The following is a 26,493-nucleotide window of genomic DNA, read 5'->3' on the forward strand; positions in this document are numbered from 1 at the left end:
TGGAGCCTGGAGTACCCTGCCTTGCTCAGGTTTATTTATTATATAAATATTTGGAGCCTGGAGTACCCTGCCTTGCTCAAGTTTATTTATTATATAAATATCTGGAGCCTGGAGTACACTGCCTTGCTCAGGTTTATTTATTATATAAATATCTGGAGCCTGGAGTACCCTGCCTTGCTCAGGTTTATTTATTATATAAATATTTGGAGCCTGGAGTACCCTGCATTGCTCAGGTTTATTTATTATTCATATTTATAGTTACTCCCACCGTTTACCCGCGCTTGGTATTACATTTTGGTTCAAGTTGCCCGTAATAGCAAATTACTCTCCTCCATACGTATTTGTATCAGGGGCTTATCTATAAACAAAAAGTAGTAATCTCTGTTTGTTTGGGTGCCCGATCAAAACTCAGTAACCCTTTCTGAGATGTGATTTTAAAAGCTTTGAATGGCCTTGAATTTAATAAAAACCAACCAGCTTTGATTTTTCTCTCTTTAAGGCTCGAGTCTTCAGCAGCTGATGATCGTGAATTTCGTAAAATCTTTATAATTTAAAATCTCGGGAATTATTTGAAGTGTCTAATTTCATTGAATATATAAAATAAACATACTATGAAAACAATATCTACATAAAGTTTGAATTTTCGAAATTTACATCTCCTTGTCACAGCTGATCTGATGGCATTCTGTCTGCTACAGAGACAAAGCTTGCTAAACAGTCTCTTGTTCGAATCAGAACCAATCCTGACTTGGGTTCTATCTAAGCCCGAGTTTAGGTATTAGTCGGGTTTAAGCTTTTCAAATCTCATCTCTGTGGGGTACCCATGGGAAGCCTATGTCAGTCAATTTGGTCCAGCCGTTTGGCCAGCTACAACAAACAAATATATTTATATATGAGCGATGAGATTTATTTTAAAGATTATTATAAAATAAAGATTTTTTTTAATATGTCACAGCTATTAAATTAGAGGATTTATGACAAGCCCGCCCAAATTGTTAATATATGATTAGTTTATGTATTCCTTTTTTACATAATCCATATCTTATGTATGCGATTCATTTTTTACTGTTCTCTATAAACTTGAAAATAACACACAAAATTTGATGTTTGATTAGCTCACAAGTTTCTCATAGTAAGCTAGAGTATAATTCATCTTTGATAATAGTTGCACAAGAAGATTTAGAAAACCAAATGATTAGGTCCTCAGAAACAATTGATTTTTGCATTTTGTGAAAAGTTCTTTGATAATTGTGGATGTTATAAGAATCAGGGTTTGCCAAGAGCTGCCAAAATGACCTCTAAAGCAGCCTCCATTGTTTTGTCTAAATCCTGCTTGCATGTAGCGAGCTCCGGGTTGACTTCCACCAAGTCCAGGCCAGTCAATCGACCAGTGTCATGAACTATCTCACAAAGGGTCAAAGCTTCTCTCAGAGTTAGACCTCCACGGACTTTGGTACCTGTAATTCATAATAAGATATGATAATAGTTCAGATTAGGATTTGGATTATATTGACCATAAAGACACTGATTTTGATATTGGTTATTATTAGGATTAGGATTAGGATTAGGATTAGGATTAGGATTAGGATTGGGATTGGGATTGGGATTAGTATAAATATTAAGATTAGGATCGGGATTAAAAACAATAAACTAACTAGCCTGTTGCAGGAGCTTCTGCTGGATCCAAAACATCAATATCAAAGCTCATATGAATTTTTCTTTTCTAAAAATTAAAAATGATTAAATAATATTCACATTTACGTTGCTTGCTACGTTAATGGATAGTGAGATTGAAATGCATTCCTTTACTTGAATATTATTGACACATTATCCTATGTTTATTGAGTAATCCAGTATATTCCATTGTATTCTGGTGAGACTATACAGAATGCATATTGTATAAGGTTACAGTTGGCTGAAAGCTTTACCGATAGATTATCCGGGTATTTTTATCAAGATATACTTTTAATAGAAGTTCTGCTAAATTTTTCAATTATGAAACTTCAATAAACCCAAAAACTCAACAGCTGAATTAGAATTCTATAGATTTCCATCTAAATTTGTATTCACTGTGAAAGTAAACAAGTTCTGATCGAGAGAGAAACACGACAAAAAGGGTCAAAATTTTGTGTCCCTCAATGCCAAGATGACAATGCCCAATTCACAACGGTACCCTTTAAACCTTTATCTGATCAATAATGAGGAAGATTATGTCATTTTTACTGGTTAAAAGTGTTAAATCTGATCAACATTAACGTTCTCCTGCAGTGTAGAATGCGTAAGTCACCTCAGTGGAGAACCCGCAATTCTAAATAATCAGTTTCCAAAATTAGAAAGATTGATATCTAATTCATACTTGATCAGACAAAGCTTTTAATGGTACCGTTGTGAATCGGGCATTGGCATTATTAGATGGACTTGATATAATACTTACAGCCCCTTTAATTACTCCTATAAATACCTTGAGTGGATCCACTATATTAAGAGCAGATTCTACAGCATTGACTATCCCTATCCTGTCTATAGCTTGCATAGGGAAGCAAGGAATACTAAACTTTTGGATATAGGACCACTCCACCCCCTCCACATCACGTAAACCTAATTAAACATATTTTAAGATAATGTAAGATTAATTTTTCCGTATAAGAGTAATTAGTACACAGTTATTAGAATCAAGCCGAAACAAGGATGTAAAAAAGCATCATATTGACTTTTAGGATTTTCACAATTATAAATACACTCCTGGATTTAAAACTAATTTTAACAATTCAATACAAAATCATATTTTAATGTAAGGATTTAACAAATTAATCCCAAATATTTCAGATTAGTTTAAAATATTAGTATACATATATCAGAACTCTAAGTGGAATTATAAAGATTATAGATCTAAATAAAACTACAGATTATGATAAAGCTGTATTTTACTCCATATTTAACATTTTGGACCAAAGCAGAAAGAAAGCTTGACTTTCTGTTTCATTATACTCTAGAATCTTTTCTTAAGATCCAAAACATTATGAAACATAAAAGTTGAAATCCTGTTTTACGATGCACCTCCCCTAGGCACTCAAACTTTTACACCATATGAATTTGGAAGACAGACATTTAGAAAAATTAATAACTTTCTTCCTAAATCTTGACTAGGTTTATTTTTTAAAGTTTTGTTGAGATTATTTTTTATCTTTTTTTCAACTTGTATTTACCTCATCTGACAACCCAATTTTAAAAATGTTTTTTGTTTTTTGTTTGTTTTCTTGTGATTTTGTTAACATTTTGTATTTTTGATGGTTATTTTATCGTTAAAACTGAAGAGGATCAATCCAGACCGAAATATATTTTCAAACAATGTGGAACTAACACCTACTTCATTTACTCTATGAGGTTTGGATAATCGTCAACATGAACCTTGTATTTACCTATATACGCTAGCCTGGACGGAGAAAGACTGGGATTTAACCATTCCAATCCCTCCAGTTTTTTTGAGTTCTCTTTCTAAAAACAAGGAAAGTAATATTAATATTTCATCAAACCAATTCTTGTGTTAAAACGACTTACTTGTAGTTCTTTAATGTTAAAGCTAACAGGCATTCCATGCATGTTCCCAGTATTTGAACTAAAAAAAAATTTAATATATTATTTAGAGAAAAAATGTCGAATTAATAAAAAAAATTGACTCTGCATTCGTAAACATTACTTGGACACTGTATTCATAAACATTATTTAGACACTGTATTCATAAACATTACTTGGACACTGTATTCATAAACATTACTTGGACACTGTATTTTTAGAAACATATTACCTAGACTCTGTATTCATAAACATTACTTGGACACTGTATTCATAAACATTACCTGGCCACTGTATTTTATAAACATTACCTGGACACTGCATTCATAAACATTACCTGGACACTGTATTTATAAACATTACCTAGACTCTGTATTCATAAACATTACTTGGACACTGTATTTATAAACATTACCTGGACTCTGTATTCATAAACATTACCTGGACACTGTATTCAAAAACATTACTTGAGCACTGTATTCATAAACATTACCTGAGCACGCGATTTAAAAACTCGGCAAAATACGGCTCGGATGTAAGCTGTCGTTGGGCCTTATTTACAGCTTGAGCTTTCTGATTCAAGCTGCATCTTATTTTCCACAGAGTTGAGTTCAAAAAACCAGTTTAATATTCTAATTGGCGGATTTTCATGGTAGGAATTGGCACATTCCGGTTTTTTATGAGAACAAGACTCAACATTGAGCCTTATTCTCTACTAAAACCAACCAAGGTCGGTTTTATTTTCATTGTGCCTAACTACTTAAGACGAGCCGAAGATTTTGCAGCTGTCAATAAAGTGACACAAGCTGTCGTCAGAGTTGGGTCAAAGATTTGGTCTTAAAGTCGGGTTTACAAAATTACGCCTCGAGCCGAAGTTCTTAAATCGTGGGCTTTGGACACAGTATTCATAAAGGTTACTGTATTCATAAACATTACTTGGACACTGTATTCATAAACATTACAATTACCTGGACACTGTATTCATAAGCATTACCTGGACACTGTATTGATATCTGCATGAGCATCTACCCAAAGAACAACCGCTTCAGGGTCAGCTGCAAGATGTCCAGCTACTGTACCCAGACCGACTAAAGAATAATATTCATTGGAAAACTTAAATAGAAAATAATGTAAAACAGAAACGAGAATAGAAATATTAACGGACAATATTTTTAGATGACTCAGATGCGAATAAATATGAAATCATTTATCACGATAATGTTTCCGTAAAGGAAAAAAAGTTCATCGCACAATGTTTTTCGACCATTTTATAATCTAAAATATTTTTCAAAAAAGTTTTTAATGTATTTTTTAAAGGTTTTCCTAGATTATCAGAAATAAATGAAAGAATAAAAAATTGTTAAAATTATTTGTTTAGTTCATCAGTTTTAAACTATACAGTTATTGCGTAAAAGACAGCTATGAAAATCCTTTCTTCACTTATAACATCATGACGCGAAAATCAGTATATAGACAGAAATAAGCGCATCTCCTCTTTAAAATTTGCATTTCAAGGGATGCTAAAAAGTTGCGTTGGTAAGGTTAAACCAAGAGCAAAAGACAGGCAACAATTCAAAGTTGGCTTTTACGCTTTAAGAAATTAAATTAATCCTGGGACAATATGAAATTGTTTTCAAAAATTACTAACACGCAGAAAATTGTTCGATAATACTTGCAAAAAACATCATGAACTTTTTTTAAAAGGGCCAGCACAAGCACTTTTAAAAATCGACAATCACAAAGGGAGGTCAATTTTTCAATTTTTTTCGAAACATGTCGATATATTTGGGTGTCTAAAGTTGCGCCTCTAACTTCTGAATATTGCAAAGTTGTTGGAGTTTTGAAAATGCGAAAATTTGCAGGGCCAAAAAACTACTTGTTTTGAACGGTCTGGCCAATTTCCTCTTTTTATTATAGAACATTTTGATCAAAAAAGTTGCAAATTGTCCCACCCTTTAGTAAATGAGCTAAAACTTTTTTGAGATTTTTCAAATTATCTAATTGTTACTTGAATGATCACCGCCTAAAGTAAGACAGAATGAATCCTGTCCCAGTATCTTCTCAACCTTCTCCGAAACCACGCGATTGAAATCAAGAACATCCTTCTGCTTTCTTTTGCCTAAAGACACAAGGATGCATGAAACCGGATTTAGAAAAAAAAATTAGTATTACTTCAAAAATGCAACAAAGTTCTGATCAATTATTTTTAAGACTCGATATTTTTTATTAATGAAAAAATCCATGTTGCAAAGATATACCGTATAATCAAATCTTTTAATGTTTTTTTATTAATATTACCGTCTACCCTGGGTCTAGAAATATCTCCATGGTCAATAACCTCAAATCCTTTTTCCTTTAATTTTGAGATCAATCCGGCCTGCATCAGACAAAAACTAGAATCAGTTTGTAAAACCTACCCTTTGGGTGAGGAGTAAAGGAACTTTGGGAAAAGGAGAGAAGAAACTGAAAGGAAAAGAGAAGGGTGGGAAGTAACAGAACCTTGGGAAAAGGAGGGAAATGGTGGGAAGTAAAGGAACTGAGGGAAAAGGAGAGAAGGAACTAAAAGGAAAAAAGAAGGGTGTGGATTAACAGAACTGTTGGAAAAGGTGCGAAATGGTGTGAAGTAAAGGAACTAAGGGAAAAGAAGGAAAAGAGAAGGGTGAGGAGTAAAGGAACTGTGTGAAAAGGAGGGGGAAAGAAGAGGATAGTGAAGAAAAGAGGGGGATGGCGTGAAAAAAGAAAAGAGGAAACTGGAAAGAAGTAGGAAGTGAAGGAAATGGAAAACAGAGAAGGGAAAGGAAAGACAGGTAGGAAATTGGAAAATGGAAATGACTAAAGAGATGATTTGAGAAGGAAAGAATATGGATGGTAAGAAAGGAGAGGGGAGAAGGGAAAGATCTAAATATAAACGAAAATTGTGGAAATTAAACGTTATGAGCATGAGCAGAATATTATAGAACCGGATTTAAATTCTAAACCAGTTGAAATTCAATTTTAAAATATAGAAATTGTTAAATATATTTTCTGGACTTTTCGAGTTTAAGTTTATGGTTAGCTACAACACAGATTTATTAATAATTATATTCATTCAGTATTTTGAAAACTAGTATTAGACATCTGCGCTTTTTATTGAAAATGGTCACCCAAGGCTTAAAATTAGAGCAAAACAAGCATATTACTTCTTTTAACTTTATATATATAAGCTGACTCTGAGTCATTATTAAAAAAATTGCAGTGTATTTTTGTTTAATTCATTTTATTGGTTTAAAATGATGTTCAAAATAATTTTAATGCTCTTATACATTATTTTCGTTTGAAAGTTTATTAGTTATTATTCATATAGAGTGTCCAAATTTTATTGGTAAACAAGATACTATAGAAGATCGTCTTTGATTTTCGATGGACTCTAAATGATGAAAATTGTTCGTTAATTTTTAGTACTTTAAAATGTGAAACTATGTTCCAGAAAAATGGGCGTATATTAGACACGATCCGCTGGTTAACATTTAATTCTTGTGTTTATTGGGACACCTTGTAGCTTCACATCAATATTCAATATAAACATTAATCCATACTTGATCATTCATGGTTTCCACCGCTCAATGAAGATAAATACGACGAGGGAATGAAGATAAAAACATTCCGTTGATTGATCTAGGTTTTGTTTCCTCTCTGATTAGATTTGGTGCTTCTCCAACCCCCTGGTGAGGTTGACCCTGGTCGAAGCATGCTCCGAGGATTCCAACTCGACTTAAATAAGAAAATAAATCCTAGGACCGAATTTTATGAAATTGAGCTACGTCTCTGAACTACATACTTCCGGTTCAAATTTTTTAAGTCAGAGTGCAGAAAGGATTTGAATCGGTGATTCAAAATAAACGAATCTTTGTAACAAAATCAAATATTTAAACCCCGATATCTTTAGAACCCGATGTTGTAAACCTTTGATATTTCAAACTCTTATTATTTGATTTAACAGAATTCATAGTTTGAAATATCTAGGGTCTACAACATTTGGTTCCAAAGATATAGTGGTCAGAAAATCAGAGTTTGGGGCAAAGACTCAATTCCTTTGAGCCGGCTGGTTTAGTGACCCGCAAAATCATTAAATTCGGTCTCGGATTATGTAACTTTAAAATAATTTTTTTTGTAAGTTTTTAAAAATGCGCAAGTCGTTTTTTAGAGAAACTACAGTGAAAAAAATTAGTATCAACCTAAATATATTATTCATACTTAATCCGACGAAGCTTTTAAGTGTACTGTTAAATCTGTACATGGATCGTCACTTAAAATCACGTTTACAGTCCCTTTAAAGCCGTTAATTGTAAATAAGCGTAATTTCTCACCGGTAACAAAATGAACTATTCACAATTCTGATTATTTTATTTATTTTCGTTACTATTTTGTTTTCAATATCCAATATGAATTATCTGTGAAGGCCCTAAACCAAGGTTCTTAAATAAGGTTGGTTACTTTGTATGCGCTCCAATATACGAAAAATGTCGTTTCATGAGCATAGTTAAATAGAATCCGCATATACGACGTCACTGATTATAGAGGCAAGCGTGACGTCATATGCGGATCTATCTTTCTATGCAAAGGAGACGACATTTACCAAACAATGGAGCGCATCGAGAATAACCAACCTTATTAAAGAACCTTGCCCTGAATTATCTCGTGGGAAAATGAATTAATATTGAATTAGAGTTAAAAGAAAATTCTTTACTAATAATATTTAACTAATCCCCTCCTGAATCCAACAAATCCTAGCATTTGTATTTATTAAACCTATAGGTAGATTTAGGTTGAATTCTTGTAACTCTGCATCCATTGATAAAAACTGTCCCTACACTTTCAAGGATGAGATATCTTGTTAAAAGAAAAGAGCGTTTACTTCGCTCCCCCCCCCCTGTTTTCTAAGGATGTGCCCGTATAAAACTTTTCAAAGATAAAAGATGGTTCCCTATGATAGATAATTTGTTCTTCAGAAATATTTTATATTTCTAATTTGATGAATCAAAAATGTTAGTTTGAAGAAACTGTAGGACGAAGATAAATCATTTCCTGAATAGAAAAGTTTCCGGGATAAGATTGACATCTTGAGCTGATGTAAAGAGTACCCTGGTCCCTGAAACTGTGGAGAGACCACCGTAAAACTGAACCTAGTGTAAATAGTACCCTGATACTCCTGATACTGAGCCTGTTGAGAGAAGAACCAAACCAACAGGTTCAGAATACCGGGATACAGATAACCAATCTGCTCCAGGTGCCACATTTTATAAAGAAATGACTATTTGCGTAATTTTCAGGAAGGGGGGGGGGCTACTCTTATCTTCAACGTTTTTAAATAGCAAAATATGACCGAATTGACAACAAATCTTCAACCACGGCAAAATTTTGTTGGTTGCTTAAAGAAACCGGTTTTAGTTTCTAAATGTAAATTAATGAGGTTTGAAGAAAAGTTTACATTTGCAATCCTAAAAGGCACTTTACGCAGAAGTTTGTATAATTCTCTCTCCAGTTGTTGTTATTATGCAAGTAAATAACCAAGTACACCCTGTCTGTATCAACATATTTTCAGTCAAATTTTGATTTCTAAATCAAAATCCGTCGAAAATGGCGTAAATGACTTTACATATTTTATTACTTGCAAAATATAGGCCAACAAAAAAGTTAAAAATAGAAAATAGAAAAATATTTTTTTAAGAGGTAAAAAAGGATTACAAAGTTAATGCTCACTGACATATTAACCAGGACAACTAGTTTACCGTGTATGGTTAGGACATATTAACCAGGACAACTAGTTTACCGTGTATGGTTAGGACAGGTTAGAACTACGTCGCCTCGTTTCATTAACTGAAAAACGACCAACCCTTGATAATAAAGAGATAATAGAACGTATTTACTCCTCTGTCAACCCCAGCCAATCCTGGTTCTATTGAAGTTCAACCAACGGAAACCTAGAACTCAATATATTCTCTGCTCCGTATTGTCTGGAGAACATGGAGAGAGACACTTTCATATCCTACAGATTAATTATTCCTGTTTTTGCAGTCAGTATAATATTAACGGTAGAGCTGGTTCTAACAATATGCTCCGGACCAAATCCAACCCTCTCTCTTAGACTATTATCATTCAGAGAGCAGAGGGATATAACGTCGTAATAAATAAACCCCAACAAAAAGAAAACACGAAAAAGAAATAAAGCTCGTTAAAATAAACTGATGAAAAGTTTGTGAATATGATTTAATTATGAAAGCGTGTAGCTTCAATGTATGATTAAAAGATTACCAAAATAAGGAAAATAAGGGGGAAAGGAATTGAGTCTTTGCCACAAATTCAGATTTTGTAAAACCTATATCTTTGCAATCTTATGGTGAAAACCTTTGATATTTCAAACTTACATTATTTGACCTAATAGCATTCATAGCGTGAAATATTAAAGATCTGCGACATTGGGTTGCAACGATATCGAAATTATAAAATCAGAGTTTGTGGCAAAAACTCAATTCCTTTATAAAGCATGTTAACACAGAATAAATACTTGGAGATTTCGATCAAAAATCTTTTTGAAATGAAATACATTCGTTCTTAAAAAAAGGGCCTTTATATCTGTTTATATTTTAGCAATATTGTGTAAATCTGTTAATTGACATATCTCTTTATATGATTTAAGAGTTTCTGCGGTTTTAAAGTCTGGTATCAATCAAAATTGAAATGGAAAGTCGTCTTTATTATATAAATGTATATACGACGATAACTATATTTAATTAGTTTACGAAAAAATGTTCATTGTGAAAATGAGAGAAACTTTAATATTACAATTTTACAGATTTTAACGTTAAAAATTGTAAAGCTTTATCAGATGTTGCTCTTAACAACCCTTAGTGAGATAAAGAATAAAGGTCAACTAAGATAAATGAGAAAATTATGTAAAAACGAAAGAATTGAAAAAGTTCGAGGAAAGCTGAAGATTGATTAAAGAATATGTTTTATTATATTTTAGATTGAAGTGTGGATAAAGTTGAACAGATTGAATAGATCAGATGATGGAAGAATCGGACGGAAACTTGATTTTGAAATAAATTATTTTCGGATATTTGCAATAAATTTTAAGTTTAAAAGATTGCAATATATTCTGAAATAAGTTCTTATAAAATATGATGGGATCAACTTTAAAACAAACCCAAATCAACTTAAACCCTAATTTGAAATAAACTCTTACAATACAACCAGCTTAAACCCTATTTTAAAATGATTCCCGTACAATACATAGAACTCAACCCCTATATTTAAATAACCCCCCTTAGGATAAAATCAACTTAAACCTTGTATTAGAATGAACCAATTCTAACCAAAAAATCCGTTAAATTTTGAGTTCTTCAATTACGAAACATGGCGGCTTTATAGGCAATATTTAAACGTTAAAAATGTTATTAAAAGACATAATACAAACAACTTCAACCTAGTTCAAACTATATTGTGTTCATAATTTAATATTTTGAAACCAAGGCTGCAGTAGAGGCTGGAATATCAAACAATTGAAATTTTTCTCTTCGTTTTGAGGGGATGAGGCTTCGAGAAAAATTAAAATTCATCCCTAGATGTCTCGATCAACTAAACCTTATCAGCTATAACTCGGATCAGACTACTTCTGAAAACTCGAGGACTAGTCGGAGAGAGATTGCTATAAACGGATCCGAATACGGGCTCCTACTAAATAGCTCGGCTAAGAGTAGCTACTACGGAGTGCTCCCGAGTTGGCTCAGCTACAAAACGGTTACGGCCTGCACCTGAATTAGCTCAACTAAGAGCAGCTGGATCGACCATCCAAAATCTAAAAATTGAGTAACCGTAGTTCGGATTCGTAATCTCTCCCGACAACAAAATTGGACCCTTTTTTGGCTGAAACAAATTAACAAAACCCCAGAAAAAAAGTTCAGAAATCTGTGCAAACAAACAGCAACGTTCTATCCTAACGACAAACAAAAAATCTTTAAAAACACTTACCACGTACCTCGATAAATTCAGGTCGAGCTATTGCACTTGCTTCTGAGACGGGTTGAACGTAACTAAGCAAAAATCAGATTTCTAGAAAATCCGCGTAATTTTCAAAACCGGTTTGAAATGTTAGGGTGCCCGGCCCGAAATATTGAAAAAAAACCTATTGATAGGGTGACCCGAAATTGGAAAAACCCAAATGAAAATTGTATATGACTGCTGTTTATTTGCTTCCGATTATCTTCTGAATCAAATTTTGCTGACGAATTCAAACAAACCCCCTTTAGGATAAAATCATCTAAAACCCTGTTTTAGAATGAACCAATTCTAACCAAAAAATCCGTTAAATTTTGAGTTCTTCAATTACGAAAAAATGGCGGCTTTAAATGCAATATTTAAACGCTAAAATTATTATTAAAAGAGCAAAGTATAATACAAACAACTTAAACCATATTTACCTAGTTCAAACTATATTGTGTTCATAATTTATTATTTTGAAGCCAAGGCTGCAGCAGAGGCTGGAATATCAAACAATTAATATTTTGATTTAATGATTATATTTGTAGCAGAATGTTCCACGAATAATGGTCCCGGGGAACAGGAATAATTAGGAAATGTTAACATTACGCCATTATTATAAATACACAAGCAAACATATTGATTTCATTTTAGGTTTAATCTCAATAATCTCTTCCAGGAAATCATTTTTCTTCTTAGAACTCCAGGTGCTAATTTTGTGCCATATTTATTCCAGTTCCGCATTTCAGGTCTGTATCCAGGTCTGTATCCAGGTCTGTATCCAGGTCTGTATCCAGGTCTGTATCCAGGTCTGTATCCAGGTCTGTATCCAGGTCTGTATCCAGGTCTGTATCCAGGTCTGTATCNTGATCATATTATGTTTATCCTTGATAAACAATCTGATCATATTATGTTTATCCTTGATAAACAATCTGATAAATCTAAAAGACCTAATATTTGATTAGTGGTGTTATACTCAGCCTCTAATAAAGTATTGGTTGAAATGTTTAGAATTTATAAGAATGATGCGAGCTAAATGGTTTATAATTTTATATGTGCTTCAAAAATCCTTGCACATATGTAGTCAAATAATCCAATAGATATCTTATATAAAATAAAGCTCTTCGCTCTTATATTTTGGGTGAATTTTTTTTAGGAAACCCATGGGAACCTGGGGTAACATAGGCTAAAAGATTTGAAATTATTTTTTCTTTTAAAAAATCATTTTTTCTTCAAAATTCGAGATTTTTTGTTGTTACACGGGCAACGCCGGGCACTTCAGCTAGTAATACATACCTGTATATAAAAAATAGTAATCTCTGTTTTTTTTGTATGTCTGATCATAACTCATGGACACCTCGTCCGATTTGACTCAAATTTTGATTGAGAAACTCGGTAGAACCACGGGAATGTTCTTATCCAGGTTAAACAGATCTAAGTTGAGAAGGTCGACTTTTGTAGACAAAACTTAGTTTCCAGGCAAAGCTGGGTTCCTGCGCTAGCTATATAAATTAATAGATAGATATTATAGATCAATGTATTTAATGTATCAAGAACCAGGACTGTTTCAGAATTGTTTCCTTAACGATGATTTATCGTTGGTTCATCAAATACATTATAGAATAGGGTTATCCACAGAAACTGCAGGGATATCTAGACAATACAGGGATATCTAGACAATACAGGGATATCTAGACAATACAGGGATATCTAGACAATACAGGGATATATAGACAATACAGGAAAAACTAGACAATACAGGGATATCTAGGCAATACAGGGATATATAAACAATACAGGAAAAACTAGACAATACAGGGATATCTAGACAATCTTTATATATACTGTGCTTGTCTTTCTATTTGTCTGTTTGTTTGTATCCAATAAACGTCAAAACGGCTGAACTGATCTGGCCCAAATTTGTTGTAAGACCTTGCGTGACTTCAGGGAAGGTTTAGGGATGATCGAATTTTCAAAAATTTGTTTTAAACAAAATTCGATTTTGGAATATTTTGAAAATCCACGAAATTCTTTTTCATAAAATCCGCGAAATTTCTGTTTGTATTTGCATTACAATGTATACAAGGAGAATATACTCACAATTGAAATAGAAGATTGGCGTGAAGCGCCCTAAAAACCTAGTACAAGTATATTTAGACAATTCTGCGATAAATTTATATGGAATATCCTCATGCAACACATGTAAGAAAAATATTTACAAGAAAACTTTTGAAAGGGAAAGAATTAATTTTTCAGCTTTCTTAGCAAGCCAGTTGAGTTTTAGAAATACTTTTAAAACAATTTTCTAACATGTGTTTTTTCCATTAACAGTTTGAAAGATTTAAAAAGGGTTAAGCATTGAAAATATACGAAAAAAATGGAGGAAAAAATTAAAGAACTAAAGAAAAGTTTTAAAAGTTTATTGTTAAACCTGGAGAAGAATCAATCAAGATTATCTGATGTTATCCTGAAACCAATCTGGTTCTATCCTTCTCAATCTATTCTCTCTAATCTTCAAGGTTTACTTTCATCTATTGTATCATATGAAACTATAATTCAACACAATTGTCCGGTGAGTTTAGAATTCCTAAAGAGAAGAGAAATCTCGTAGGATGAGTGTAGGAAAGGAATGTTAAAGTGTGCGAGGAGAAGAGTATTCAGGGTCCCGGGATCTGGAGTCCCGAAACCCCGGTGTTCTTCCGTATACCCGGAGAGACAGGGAGGACGGATAGGGGAGGGGAAACTTATCATTTACCCGTGAACCTCCGAGATATGAGGGACCAACTCAGGACTTAAGCATAAACCAAACCTTGAACCTCACAAACCTCAACCAACCTCATTATAGACAATATTTATACTGACATTCATACAAACAAACCTAAAACATGCATTTCAATCAAAGGTTGGGGCTTCCTATTCTAACCTTTGTAAACCTCGTTTTTAGTGAAGTGTTATTGGATAATAAGATAAATGAAACCCCTGCGTTCCTTGGGAACTTCTTAATAGAAGACTCTTGCCAGTTCCAGCTCTGTGGTTCCTCCTACAGTAGGGAGTGGGGCGGAGAACCCCCTCTTGCTGGTTCCTGCTCCGGAGATTGCAGTTTGCTGGCCATAACCCTAAACTCAAACAGGTTCCATAAGGAGTTCCTGTGGTCCTCCTGCGCTAGGATGTGCGGGAACAAGTTCCCCGCTGACAGGAACCCTGAGTATAAGAATAGGTTCCTCTGCATGGAGTCCTGCTACTCAGCGTATTCTCTGGTTTCTCCTCATCATAATATTGCCAGATACTGCATGAAGGCTGCCTGTAATCCAACCCAAACGGAGCAAAATTCCTTCCAGGTTCGTTCCATTACAGTTTCTCATTATAGATAAATTGAAAGAAATAACAAGTTCTTCTTCGCAGAAAACTTTTCAGAGAACATGAATTTGGAACATTTTCTTTTTCTTTACCAGGAATATAATATAAAAATAATGCCCCCCCCCCTCTCCTCTTCCCTGTCCGCCCTACCAAACCACAAATTAGAAAATAATCTAATTACCGCCTAAATACTCCTAAGTGCCGGCTCTAAATACCTTTATATATTTTTCCTAATAAATAATTGTTTTCTTCTGCACTTAATTTTGTAATTTGATCCATTTTTTTCAAACTTTCCCCTTCTACTTTCATCTTTACTTACAACGATATAAATATATTTATGATTAGTTAATGTGTCTCAATCTGTAATTTTCAATGTAAACTTTATTGCTTACTACGAATACTTTTTCTTTCGTACTTGATTCTCAGATTATTGGTATGTTATCTATATATTTGGCTTGTCTGTCTGTTTGTATCCTTTAAACGTCAAAACGGCCGAACCGATCGGTCACATTTTTTATGTGGCAACTAATAATCCACCAACTAAACAGAAAAACTCTCGAAAATTGTTGTTTATTGAAGTACGATGAAAAAGGTTGAATTTGAAATTAACACTGAGACAGTTAAAAGTTAAAATTGTTACTAGAGAATTGAGGCGAAGCGTCCTTACCGCCTAGTTCTGTAAACTATCTTTTAGTTTTATTCTTAAAATTCTGTCAAACACTTTTCTTCAGATGGATATTCTTTCTTTATTCGAATCTTGTAATAAACTTATTTTGTTTTACTTTGGATTTTAAATAATTTTCAAGTTTAAGAAATTAAAAAATAAGACAGGGAAAATATTGAAGGGAAGGTAGTGAAGACTAAAATCAAGTTTTCCTAGAATTAATTTCTCCGGAAGTTCTCAGTTGCTTGGTTCCTTTGTAGCAATTACGAATTAGTTTGCTTTGTCCTTACTTTAACATTGTAGTTTAGTATTACCCAACTTCATCATTTAACTTCATTTTACATCTGTCTTCTTATTCTGCCATTTTTTCATCTTATTCTTCTACATCTTTCTTCTTATTCTGTCATTTTTTCATCTATTCTTCTACATCTTTCTCCTTATTTTGTCATTTTTTCATCTTATTCTTCTACATCTTTCTCCTTATTTTGTCATTTTTTCATCTTATTCTTCTACATCTTTCTTCTTATTATGTCATTTTTCATCTTATATTTCTACATCTTTCTTCTTATTTTGTAATTTCTCATCTTATTCTTAAACACCTTTCTTCTTATTTTGTCATTTTTCATCTTGTTCTTCTACACCTCTCTTCTTATTTTGTCATTTTATCATCTTATTCTTCTACACCTTTCTTCTTCTTATGTTATTTTTCATCTTATTCCTCTACACCTTTGTTCTTATTTTGTCATTTTTTTCATCTTTTTCTTCTACACCTTTCTTTGCCATTTTTTCATCTTATTCTTCTACACCTTTCTTCTTATTCTGCCATTTTTCATCTTATATTTCCATTAGAGGACTTTTTCGTCTTATAAATCTTCACTTTTCTTCTTATTCTGCCATTTTTTCGTTTTAATCATCTACACCTTTCTTATCATGACACTTTATTCGTCATATTCACATACTTCTTATTTCGTCAATGTTTTAATTTATTTTCTACTTTTGTCATCTTCTTCTTCTTATTCTGACACTTTTCATGTTTTTCTCTATTGTACTCGTTTATTTCTGCCACAAAGTAATCTCATATTGCATTTTTATTCTTATTTTTATTCACTTTACAGAATTCATTCATATTTTTATCCTATCACTTCTTTTCTTGTAGTACTTATTTTTCATATTTTTCGTTCTTACTTCACTGACATATTCTACAAACCTTTCAGCCAACTGCTTTAAAACGTCCAATTTAATTATACAATTCAATGAAATCTTCTCAATATGAAGACTACACCCAACTCAACCATGCATTCTGCCTGTATCCTGTCTCAATCATTATCTCACAACTATACTGAGTTTAAATCTGTAATTGACATTTGGGTCACAGGAAACCAATAATTGTTGGTAGATATTTATCAAGTGATCAAATATAATAATAATTATAATTAATAATAATATGCATGCAATATATATATCATGAATATAAACCACATAATGGGGCTTATACGTGAGCAGGGTTCGGAGCAAAGGAAACGGATGGGTTGAGAACAGGCGATAAGGAAAGGGTTGGACGTTAATAATTACTGATTAGGAAAAAATTACAAGTTGAGGAGTTGGGAACAAGTTTTTTTTACAGAGGGTTGGGAGTCAGTGATTCGGGCATGGTTAGGAGCAAGTAATTAGGAGCAAATGATGAGTAGAGCTTTTGGGAGTAAATTAAGAAGTAAGGGTTGGGAGCAAGAAGAAAGTAGGAGGTTAGAAGCAATGGAGGTTGGAGTTTTGGGAGCAAGTAATTAGGAGAGGGTTGGGATTAAGAAATAACAAAATGGTTGGGATGGTTAGTTACATCGATTCAACTATATTTATGATTTTTTAATATTGATATATATACATTTATAAATATTTGATTTGATTATCCTGTAAACGACAAAACGGCTGAACCGATCGGGCAAATTTTTATGTGGCGACTAATAATCCACCAACTAAACAGAAAAATTCCCGAAAATTGTTGTTAATAAATAAATTACTTCTACAAAAACTGGAAACCAGGGTTGAATCATGTAATTTTAAATATCCAATCTTGTATTTATTAAATTCAAATATTCATATTTTGTATATTTTTATTTATGTTTCTATATATTTTTAATATCTCTCAGTTCCCTAATAAAACCTATTTTCAAACTCCTCCCAAAATATTAAAATCCAACTTTTAAAATGTTTTTGAACAATAATGTACAATGTACAGTTATATTGGTGTTCCGTACACCAATATAATAATGTACAATGTACAGTTATATTGGTGTTCCGTACACCAATACAATAATGTACAATGTACAGTTATATTGGTGTTCCGTACACCAATACAATTAGGGTTGGGAGGCGCATGGGGAGTTTACCAGATATATTGAGGGTTAAAATAGTAGTTATTAAACAGTGATTAGATTGATGGATAGGGTGGAATCTTTATGATTAGAGGGTGCTAGTAAACACCACAACATCTGGACATATAGATAGATAGATTGATACATACACACCTAGCTTGGTAAAACTTCCCATGTTCATGGTAAACCTTTCCATACTCATGATAAACCTTTCCATACTCATGGTAAACCTTTCCATACTCATGATAAACCTTTCCATATTCATGATAAACCTTACCATACTCATGAAAAAACCTTTTCCTTCTCATGATAAACCTTTCCAATTTATGATAAAGCTTTCCATACTCATGATAAACCTTTCCATTCTCATGATACACCTTTCCATTCTCCTTTCAATATTAAATTTAAACCTTTCCATGCTAAGCCTTTCAATGCTAGTATTAATCCTACAAATAAATCTTTGAATTCATGACTTTCCAATATTTTAAACAAAACATTTATAACTATTTGCATATTCTGACAAACACTACCCGGCCCGACCAACATTATCCATTTGGACAAATCTTTTGTTTTGACTTTTTTTTAGTTTTTTTAAGAATTAAGGATGAAATCTGTCAGACTGTAATACAATAGAATATATCACTTGGACTCGGAATTCTGTCCTGCATGCAGAGCTAGGGGAGTTTGCTTAAATATCAGAATTCTCAGCACTGCTCTGACAGGTTGCACAGATTTTGTAAAATTTAAGATAAAACTATCTTTAAGATATTTTCAAAAAATATCAAATATATAAGGGTTCTTCTGAAATTATAACAAATTAAAGAATCAAAGGATAGTTTTCTCTAGTATTGTATAGTTCTAGGATAGTTTATCTCTAGTAGTGTATAGTTCTAGGATAGTTTTCTCTAGTATTGTATAGTTCTAGCATAGTTTATCTCTAGTATTGTATAGTTCTAGGATAGTTTATCTCTAGTTTTGTATAGTTCTAGGATAGTTTATCGCTAGTATTGTATAGTTCTAGGATAGTTTTTCGTTAGTATTGTACAAGTTCTAGGATAGTTTATCTCTAGTATTGTACAAGTTCTAGGATAGTTTATCTCTAGTATTGTACAAGTTCTAGGATAGTTTATCTCTAGTATTTTATAGTTCTAGGATAGTTTATATCTAGTATTGTATAGTTCTAGGATAGTTTTTCTCTAGTATTGTACCAGTTCTAGGATAGTTTATCTCTAGTATTGTACAAGTTCTAGGAAGGTTTGGTTGAAAATAGTTTAAGAAACTAGTCAGGAAGAGTTTATATATTAACCTTAGGGGAATTATACTTCCACAAATAGATAGATAAATATATATATAGATAGATAGATAGATAGATAAATAGATAGATAGATAGATAGATAGATAGATAGACAGATAGATAGATAGATATATAGATAGATAGATAGATAGATAGATAAATGTAAGGATAGATGGATGGATATATAGATAGATAGATAGATGGATAAATATATATGTAGATAGCTGGTTAGATAAATAGATAAATGAATAGTTAGCTTGATAGATAAATACATAAATTTATTGATAGATAGATAAAAGGATAGATATATGAATACTAGATGTATATTTAGATAAATAGATGAATTGCAATTATCTAGACGTATCGTGAAAGGAGTGTCTAACAAACTTGAGAGTGTGATATTTAGTAAATTCCAAGAACAGGGGAGAGAAGGGATATTTTGTACATATAGAGACGGATGGAATATATTCAAAATATATTTACATTCTTCAAATAGCTGTATATATATCTAAAGAAATATATAAAATAAATAAAATCTAAAAATAAGCCTTATCAAATCGCTAATTCATTTGGAATTACAATTTCAATTGTAGATAATTAAAAATAATTTCCCTTTTAAACAATATGCTGCTTAGTGCTTACCCGGCCTTCAAACAATATGCTGCTTAGTGCTTACCCTTCAAACAATATGCTGCTTAGTGCTTACCCTTCAAACAATATGCTGCTTAGTGCTTACCCTTCAAACAATATGCTGCTTAGTGCTTACCCTTCAAACAATATGCTGCTTAGTGCTTACCCTTCAAACAATATGCTGCTTAGTGCTTACCCTTCAAACAATATGCTGCTNAAACAGTAGATACTTACCCTTCAAACAGTAGATACTTACCCTTCAAACAGTAGATACTTACCCTTCAAACAGTAGATACTTAACCTTCAAACAGTAGATACTTACCCTTCAAACTACAACTAATTACCATTCAAACAACAACTAATTACCATTCAAACAACAACACCTTTCTCTCCCAACAATAATTGATTACGCTCCCAACCGCTGCCCTATTTACTAACAGTCGCTTATTCTTCCATCTGAAACCCTACCAAAAACGTTCGTTTACACTACCGGCTAATACGGCGAACCCTCCCAAAAGCATCAGCTTAACCCCGCCCCCTTTCCAACGGACTAGTTATGTGGAAAGGTTTATTATTATCTGCCCGTAAAAGTTTGTGAATTTGTTCAGAAATTATAAAAATTAAATACTTTAATTTAACAGTTTTGTTCCAAAGTTTCTGTTCTCTAATGGCGAATTCTGGTTTTGTGGTTTCTCTGGGTGCTACATATCACGGCCAGTTACTCCAATATGTATTGTATTTGGGTGTGAGGGCGTGAGAGGGGTAGGGGAATTATAGAATAGTGTATCTAGTATCTTGTATCCAGTATCCTGGAGATGTTTTCCCCTTGTTGCACCCCACCAGCTGTATGTCATTCGATATTTGACTTTAACATTTGTTTCCGGCACTTGCTGCAACCCTTTGTCGCAAGGATGGATTACTCCGGGTAGGAGTTAGAACAGTAGCTTCTCTGTCCCACCCTGGCTCGTTGACAGATGAAACCTTGTGCCGGAGTTTGGAGCGGATAATTTCAACCCTTTACAAATACCGGAAGCATAACAACATGTTGAGAAGCTCAGGAATAGATATCATTAGCAGTAATCGGGGAGGAAGGGAGGTAGGAAGGGACTTAAAAACTAAAATTAAAATAATATTTTAGGCAGATGTCCTCTTTATAGATTTTCTCTGAAAGGAAAAATGTGAAAATAAGTTTTGGATTTTTTTCTGTCGTTTTAAAAACCCACTTACCGTCTTATTTTACAACAATTTAACACTTTTAGTGTTCATGAATTCTTAATGTAAGCTTTCTTCCTGATCCTATAATGCTAAACACTTTTTACAAGAAATTGAATTTTTCAAAACTAAAAAAAAGCCTTAACATATTTCTTTATATTTTTAACATTTATATATATAATATATATATACATATACATATTATATAAATGTGTATTGTAGAAATATAATAAATACTAGACGTCCTTATATTAGGTGCAAATATCTAGTCATTATTTTCATCTTCTGTATATAACGCATAGTAGATGCATCTGACAAATCATAAAACATATTCGCTTAGGAACATCTTTACATACTGTATACCATATATACGCATTAAATACGGTAGAACGCCTGCACACAAGATTCATTAATCATTATTATTATTCTCTGGAGTGTGATTAGTTTAATATATATCTTCTATTCTAGATCGACTGCTTCGAGAGATGTACGGAGCACGTATCAAGTACACTACCGGAGTCAACCTGGAAGGTTTGGGCTCAATCCTTAGCTTCAACCTGCTCCAACCAGACTAAACAACAGGATATTCTTTACTCAAGGTGAGTCATCTTGGATATTCAATACTATTTTTTTCGACCCTAAGTATTCAATCCTTAATATTCAGTAATGGATATTCAATCCTTGATATTCAATCCTGGATATTCAATTCTTGATATTAAATCCTGGATAGTGGATATTCAATCCTGGATACTCAATCCAGGATATTCAATCCTGGATATTCAATTCTTGATATTCAATCTTGGATATTCAATTCTGGATATTCAATCATGGATATTCAATCCTGGATATTCAATCCTGGATATTCAATTCTTGATATTCAATCTTGGATATTTAATTCTGGATATTCAATCTTGGATATTCAATCCTGGATTTTCAATTCTTGATATTCAATCCTGGATACGCAATCCTGGATGTTCAATCCTGGATATTCAATCCTGGATATTCAATTCTTGATATTCAATCTTGGATATTCAATCCTGGATATTCAATAATGGATATTCAATCCTGGATATTCAATCCTGGATATTCAATAATGGATATTCAATCCTGGATATTCAATCCTGGATATTCAATCCTGGATATTCAATTCTGGATATTAAATCCTGGATACTCAATCATGGATATTCAATCCTATATATTAAATTCTTGATATTCAATCTTGGATATTCAATTCTGGATATTCAATCCAGGATATTTAATTCTTGATATTCAATCCTGGATATTCAATTCTTGATATTCAATCTTGGATATTCAATCCTGAATATTCAATAATGGATATTCAATCCTTGATATTCAATAATGGATATTCAATCCTTCATATTTAATCCTGGATATTCAAACCTGAAAATTCAACCCTGGATAATCAATCCTGGATACTCAATCCTGGATATTCAATCGGAGATATTTAATCCTGAATATTAAATCCTAGATATTCAATCCTTGATATTTAATCCTGGATAATCAATCCTGGATATTCAATCCTGGATATTCAATCCTGGATATTCAATTCTGGATATTCAATCCTGGATATTCAATCCAGGATATTCAATCCTGGATATTCAATCCTGGATAATCAATCCTGGATATTCAATCCTGGATATTGAATCGAAGATATTTGATCCTGAATATTCAATCCTAGATATTCAATCCTAGATATTCTAATCCTGGATTTTCAATCCTAGATATTCTAATCCTGGATTTTCAATCCTTGATATTCAATCCTAGATATTAAATCCTTGATATTCAATCCTAAACATTCCCTTGTTTTGTCTGATATTGGAAAAAGAAATATCCCTGAACAAATATTGTGACAAATAATCCTAGGATACTTGAAATATTGTAAATATTTATTATCATCAAGAAAATAATTCTAAACCATGTTTTCGCAATGATGAAAAATCTGTACTATAAGCCTAGACCCTGAGAACTGTTCTGTTTAGACTGAAGTGTGCTGATGGAGCAGTATGGGAGTATATCAGCCAGGTTGAAACTAAAGCTGAGGAGAAGCATGCGTCCTTATGCCTGGATACTCTCTGCAACTCCCAGGTTAAATGCGGAGTCTCCTGTCTCAACCATATCCACAACCTTCACAAGAAACAAAGGTAATTATATATTTTATGATTTAGCTTTCTCATAGATACTCCCGCCGTTTACCCCCACTTGGTCGATTTTACCGGGAAACAAAATTTTTGCTATTAATGTCGATACAATTAGCTTAGATTCTCTAAACCAAGCTAAGATCATTCCCGTGGTTCTTCCGAGTTCGCCAATCATTTAGATTAAGAATTGATAATATGCCTCAAACTCAAATTTTCTATCTAGTTCTCTAGTTCTATCTTTGAAACCAGTCTGTCCAAACCATATATATTTCAAATTTTGACAATCAAGCGGAATCAAAGAACGACGACATCAAGTTTCAAAGATATAAGAGTAAGAAAATTAGAGTATGAGGAGAGTAATCTGGTCCTTGGTTCAAATTGAAGAGTTTTCAGAATCAGTTTATATTTATCATGTTTAGGGAGGAATGGAGCAAGTGCAGTTTGTCCATGGAGTGCTCCAAGAAATCCGATTGGCATGCACGCCAGCAGTGCGCTGACGCCTGTCTGCTCCATATGGAGCAGGAGAGGGAGCGTGAGCGTGAGATGAGACTGAGATCTGAATCCCAAACCCAGCTGAAGCTCCAATACTCTAGTCCAGGATGGATCCCGTGTCTCCAGATATCCCTGTTTACTGCTTCCCTTTCTATCCTTGTATTTGTCTAATGTAAATATTCGGTGATCTCTCTAATCAGTATTCTTAATAAAATTTTGCTCACAAAATATTTTCCAAAAAGAAAAGATTTGAGGAGTTTTGAAAAGATAAACATTTTTATGAAGAAATAAAACACTAGGTGTAAAACATAAAGATAGTATTGATATAATACAATATATGGGGAAAATAGAATAGTTTAGCAAAAATTAGTAGAATAAGTAAAATATTGCAGAGAAGACTTGGAAGCTGGTGTTTTCTTGAGAAAACAAAAATGAAAATAGAATAAAATTATTGAAAAAAACATACAAAATATTTTAGGAAATATGCATGGTTACCGAGAAAGGATGAGACTTAAATGACGACCTGAAACTCTTAGAACATTACAACTTAAAGCATAGCATTTGCCGTTAAATAAGTCTTTCAGTGGTAAATTAAAAGATTTGAAGTCTCGTCCTTTGTAGGTAAACCTGTATGAGAGTTAAAAACCTCTCTAGATTATCTGGGAAACTTATAATAACACAGTTTAAATTCGATTTTTCTTTTTAGAAAGGGTTAAAATCCTCTAATATCCTTGGTTGTTGTTTTCCGAACCAATAAATCTTTTGCAATTATCCCCCCAACCCCCGCCCCTCCCTCGTCTAAAATACTCCGCTCAGCANTCCGTCCTATCATCTCTTCAACCCATCTTTCACTCAGTCCTATATCTCTTCATCCCATCTTTCACCCCGTCCTATCATCTCTTTAACCCATCTTTTACTCTGTCCTATTCTCTCTTCATCCCATCTTTCACCCCGTCCTACTATCTCTTCAACCCATCTTTCATTTCGTCCCATCCTCTCTTCAACCCATTTACCACTCCGTCCTATCCTCTCTTCAACCCAACTTTTAAACCGTCCTATCATCTCTTCAATCCATTTATCACTCCGTCCTATCCTCTCTTCAATCTATCTATCAAATTTTTTAAAATTCTTTACTTTACTTTTAGCCCCCCTTACCCCCCCCCCCCCTATCATAGAATTTCTAAAACTACACTTATAACTAAAACATCGCCTTTCTTTCTTAATAGTGAATATATTTATAGGAATAATTTTCAATATCAATAAATTTTCGAACTAAAGATTAAAACTGAAAAATTATTAAAAAATTGGTCCTTTACCCTGATAAATTGTGTTTTCACAAACAATTAGTAGGAATTGAAGGGTTTTCTGGTGTATCGTTGTATCCAAACCATCAATCATATATCTGATAAATAACCTGGTAGGACGGAGCTGAATCCTAGAATTGACAGTAATTACTGCACTGTCCGGAGTCATATATCATTTCTAACAAGCCAACCCGTCCTAAATCAAACTTTTTTAGTGTTTTAATCCGTCCTTTGGTTTCTTTAATAATACATTAATTGTTTCGATTTTCTGTTATATTTTTATTTTTTTCCATAATTATTTTCTTTTCATCCTAAAGAAAGGGCGGCTTGTGAATGAGGAAGGTGTGTATATATAACCTCCTCGAACTCGAAAAAATTGAAAATTTTTATTAATTATGTGGATTTTTTTTTCAGAAAACTTATTTCACACTAGCTAAAGTGCCCGGCGTTGTTTGAAGAAAAAAACTGTAAAAAAATTCAAATTTTGAAGAACATTTTTTTAGCCTTATGTTATCTCCAGGGTATCCATTGGTTTTCTCAAAAATTTAGCCCATTCGGTACAGCCATTTGACTAGCTATAGCCAACATAATATATAGATTACTAGCTGAAGCGCCCGGCCTTGCGTTGCCCGTGGAATTTTAAAAACACGTTTTGCCAGCTATAGCTAACATAAATATATATATATATATAATATCCGTCTATTTATCTATCTTTTTGTCTATGTATCCGTCTGTTTATCTATCTTTTTGTCTATGTATCCGTCTATTTATCTATCTTTTTGTCTATGTATCCGTCTATTTATCTATCTTTTTGTCTATGTTTTTGTCGTTGTATTTTAAATTTTTTTTCGTCTGATTATCTTTATTTCTATCTATTTGTCTGTCGATGTGTCTGTGTGTTTTTTCTCGATCTGTCTATCATCATTCATTTTGTTTGTCTGACTATATCTACATATGTCTGTGTGTTTTTTTGTCGATCTGTCTATCATTTTGTCTGTATGAATATCTCTCTGATTTTTGTCTACAAGTGTCCGTCTAGGTGTCTATGATTTTGTCTGTATAACTATCTATATATATTTTCATCTGTCTATCTGTCTTTTTATCATTTTGTCTGTCTGTTGGAGATGTTCCCTGCTATTATCCAACTATCTGTCTGGAAAAATGTCTATATAGGTTGGCATTTGGGAATTGGTAAAATGAAATGTAATTGTTAAGATGAGCTAAACCAATTTTTCTAATCTTTCTCCCACCAACCCATCAACCCGTCAACCCTGGGAGCAAAGGGAATTTTGACTTATTTTCAGAACATCAGAAGTAGGAAGGGATAAAAAGGGGGGAAGAGAAATAAAGAAGAAAGGCAGGAATGAATGAGACGAGAGAGAGAACCCACTAAAGTAGATCAGAAGAAAGACAGGAATGA

The 26,493-nt window shown here is 33.0% G+C and overlaps 2 protein-coding genes across 4 annotated transcripts; one reads left to right on the plus strand and one right to left on the minus strand.

Moving 5' to 3' along the window:
• Positions 1-893: 893 nt before the first annotated feature.
• Positions 894-11,645, minus strand: LOC111702425 (arginase-2, mitochondrial). Of its 3 annotated transcripts, none has more exons than XM_023474103.1 (12): positions 11,591-11,645; positions 8,638-8,735; positions 8,362-8,419; positions 7,242-7,323; positions 5,872-5,950; positions 5,582-5,692; positions 4,568-4,661; positions 3,559-3,616; positions 3,420-3,495; positions 2,462-2,598; positions 1,660-1,723; positions 894-1,457 (listed from the first exon to the last, which is right to left on the minus strand). In XM_023474103.1, exons 2-12 carry the CDS (start codon positions 8,669-8,671, stop codon positions 1,267-1,269), a joined length of 984 nt encoding a protein of 327 aa, XP_023329871.1. In that variant the 5' UTR covers positions 8,672-8,735; positions 11,591-11,645; the 3' UTR covers positions 894-1,266. The 3 variants fall into 3 exon arrangements, with proteins under 3 accessions (XP_023329871.1, XP_023329870.1, XP_023329869.1); XM_023474102.1 differs by having other exon boundaries at positions 11,584-11,645; XM_023474101.1 differs by lacking the exon at positions 11,591-11,645 and adding an exon at positions 9,383-9,441.
• Positions 11,646-14,290: 2,645 nt separating this feature from the next.
• Positions 14,291-23,997, plus strand: LOC111702426 (uncharacterized). The gene is made up of 4 exons (XM_023474105.1): positions 14,291-14,930; positions 21,587-21,717; positions 23,119-23,280; positions 23,697-23,997. The coding sequence occupies exons 1-4, from the start codon at positions 14,478-14,480 to the stop codon at positions 23,938-23,940; spliced, it is 990 nt and encodes a 329-aa protein (XP_023329873.1). The 5' UTR covers positions 14,291-14,477; the 3' UTR covers positions 23,941-23,997.
• Positions 23,998-26,493: the final 2,496 nt, after the last annotated feature.

Source organism: Eurytemora carolleeae, unplaced genomic scaffold (genome assembly GCF_000591075.1).
Source record: "Eurytemora carolleeae unplaced genomic scaffold, Eaff_2.0 scaffold488, whole genome shotgun sequence".
NCBI lineage: Eukaryota > Metazoa > Arthropoda > Copepoda > Calanoida > Temoridae > Eurytemora > Eurytemora carolleeae.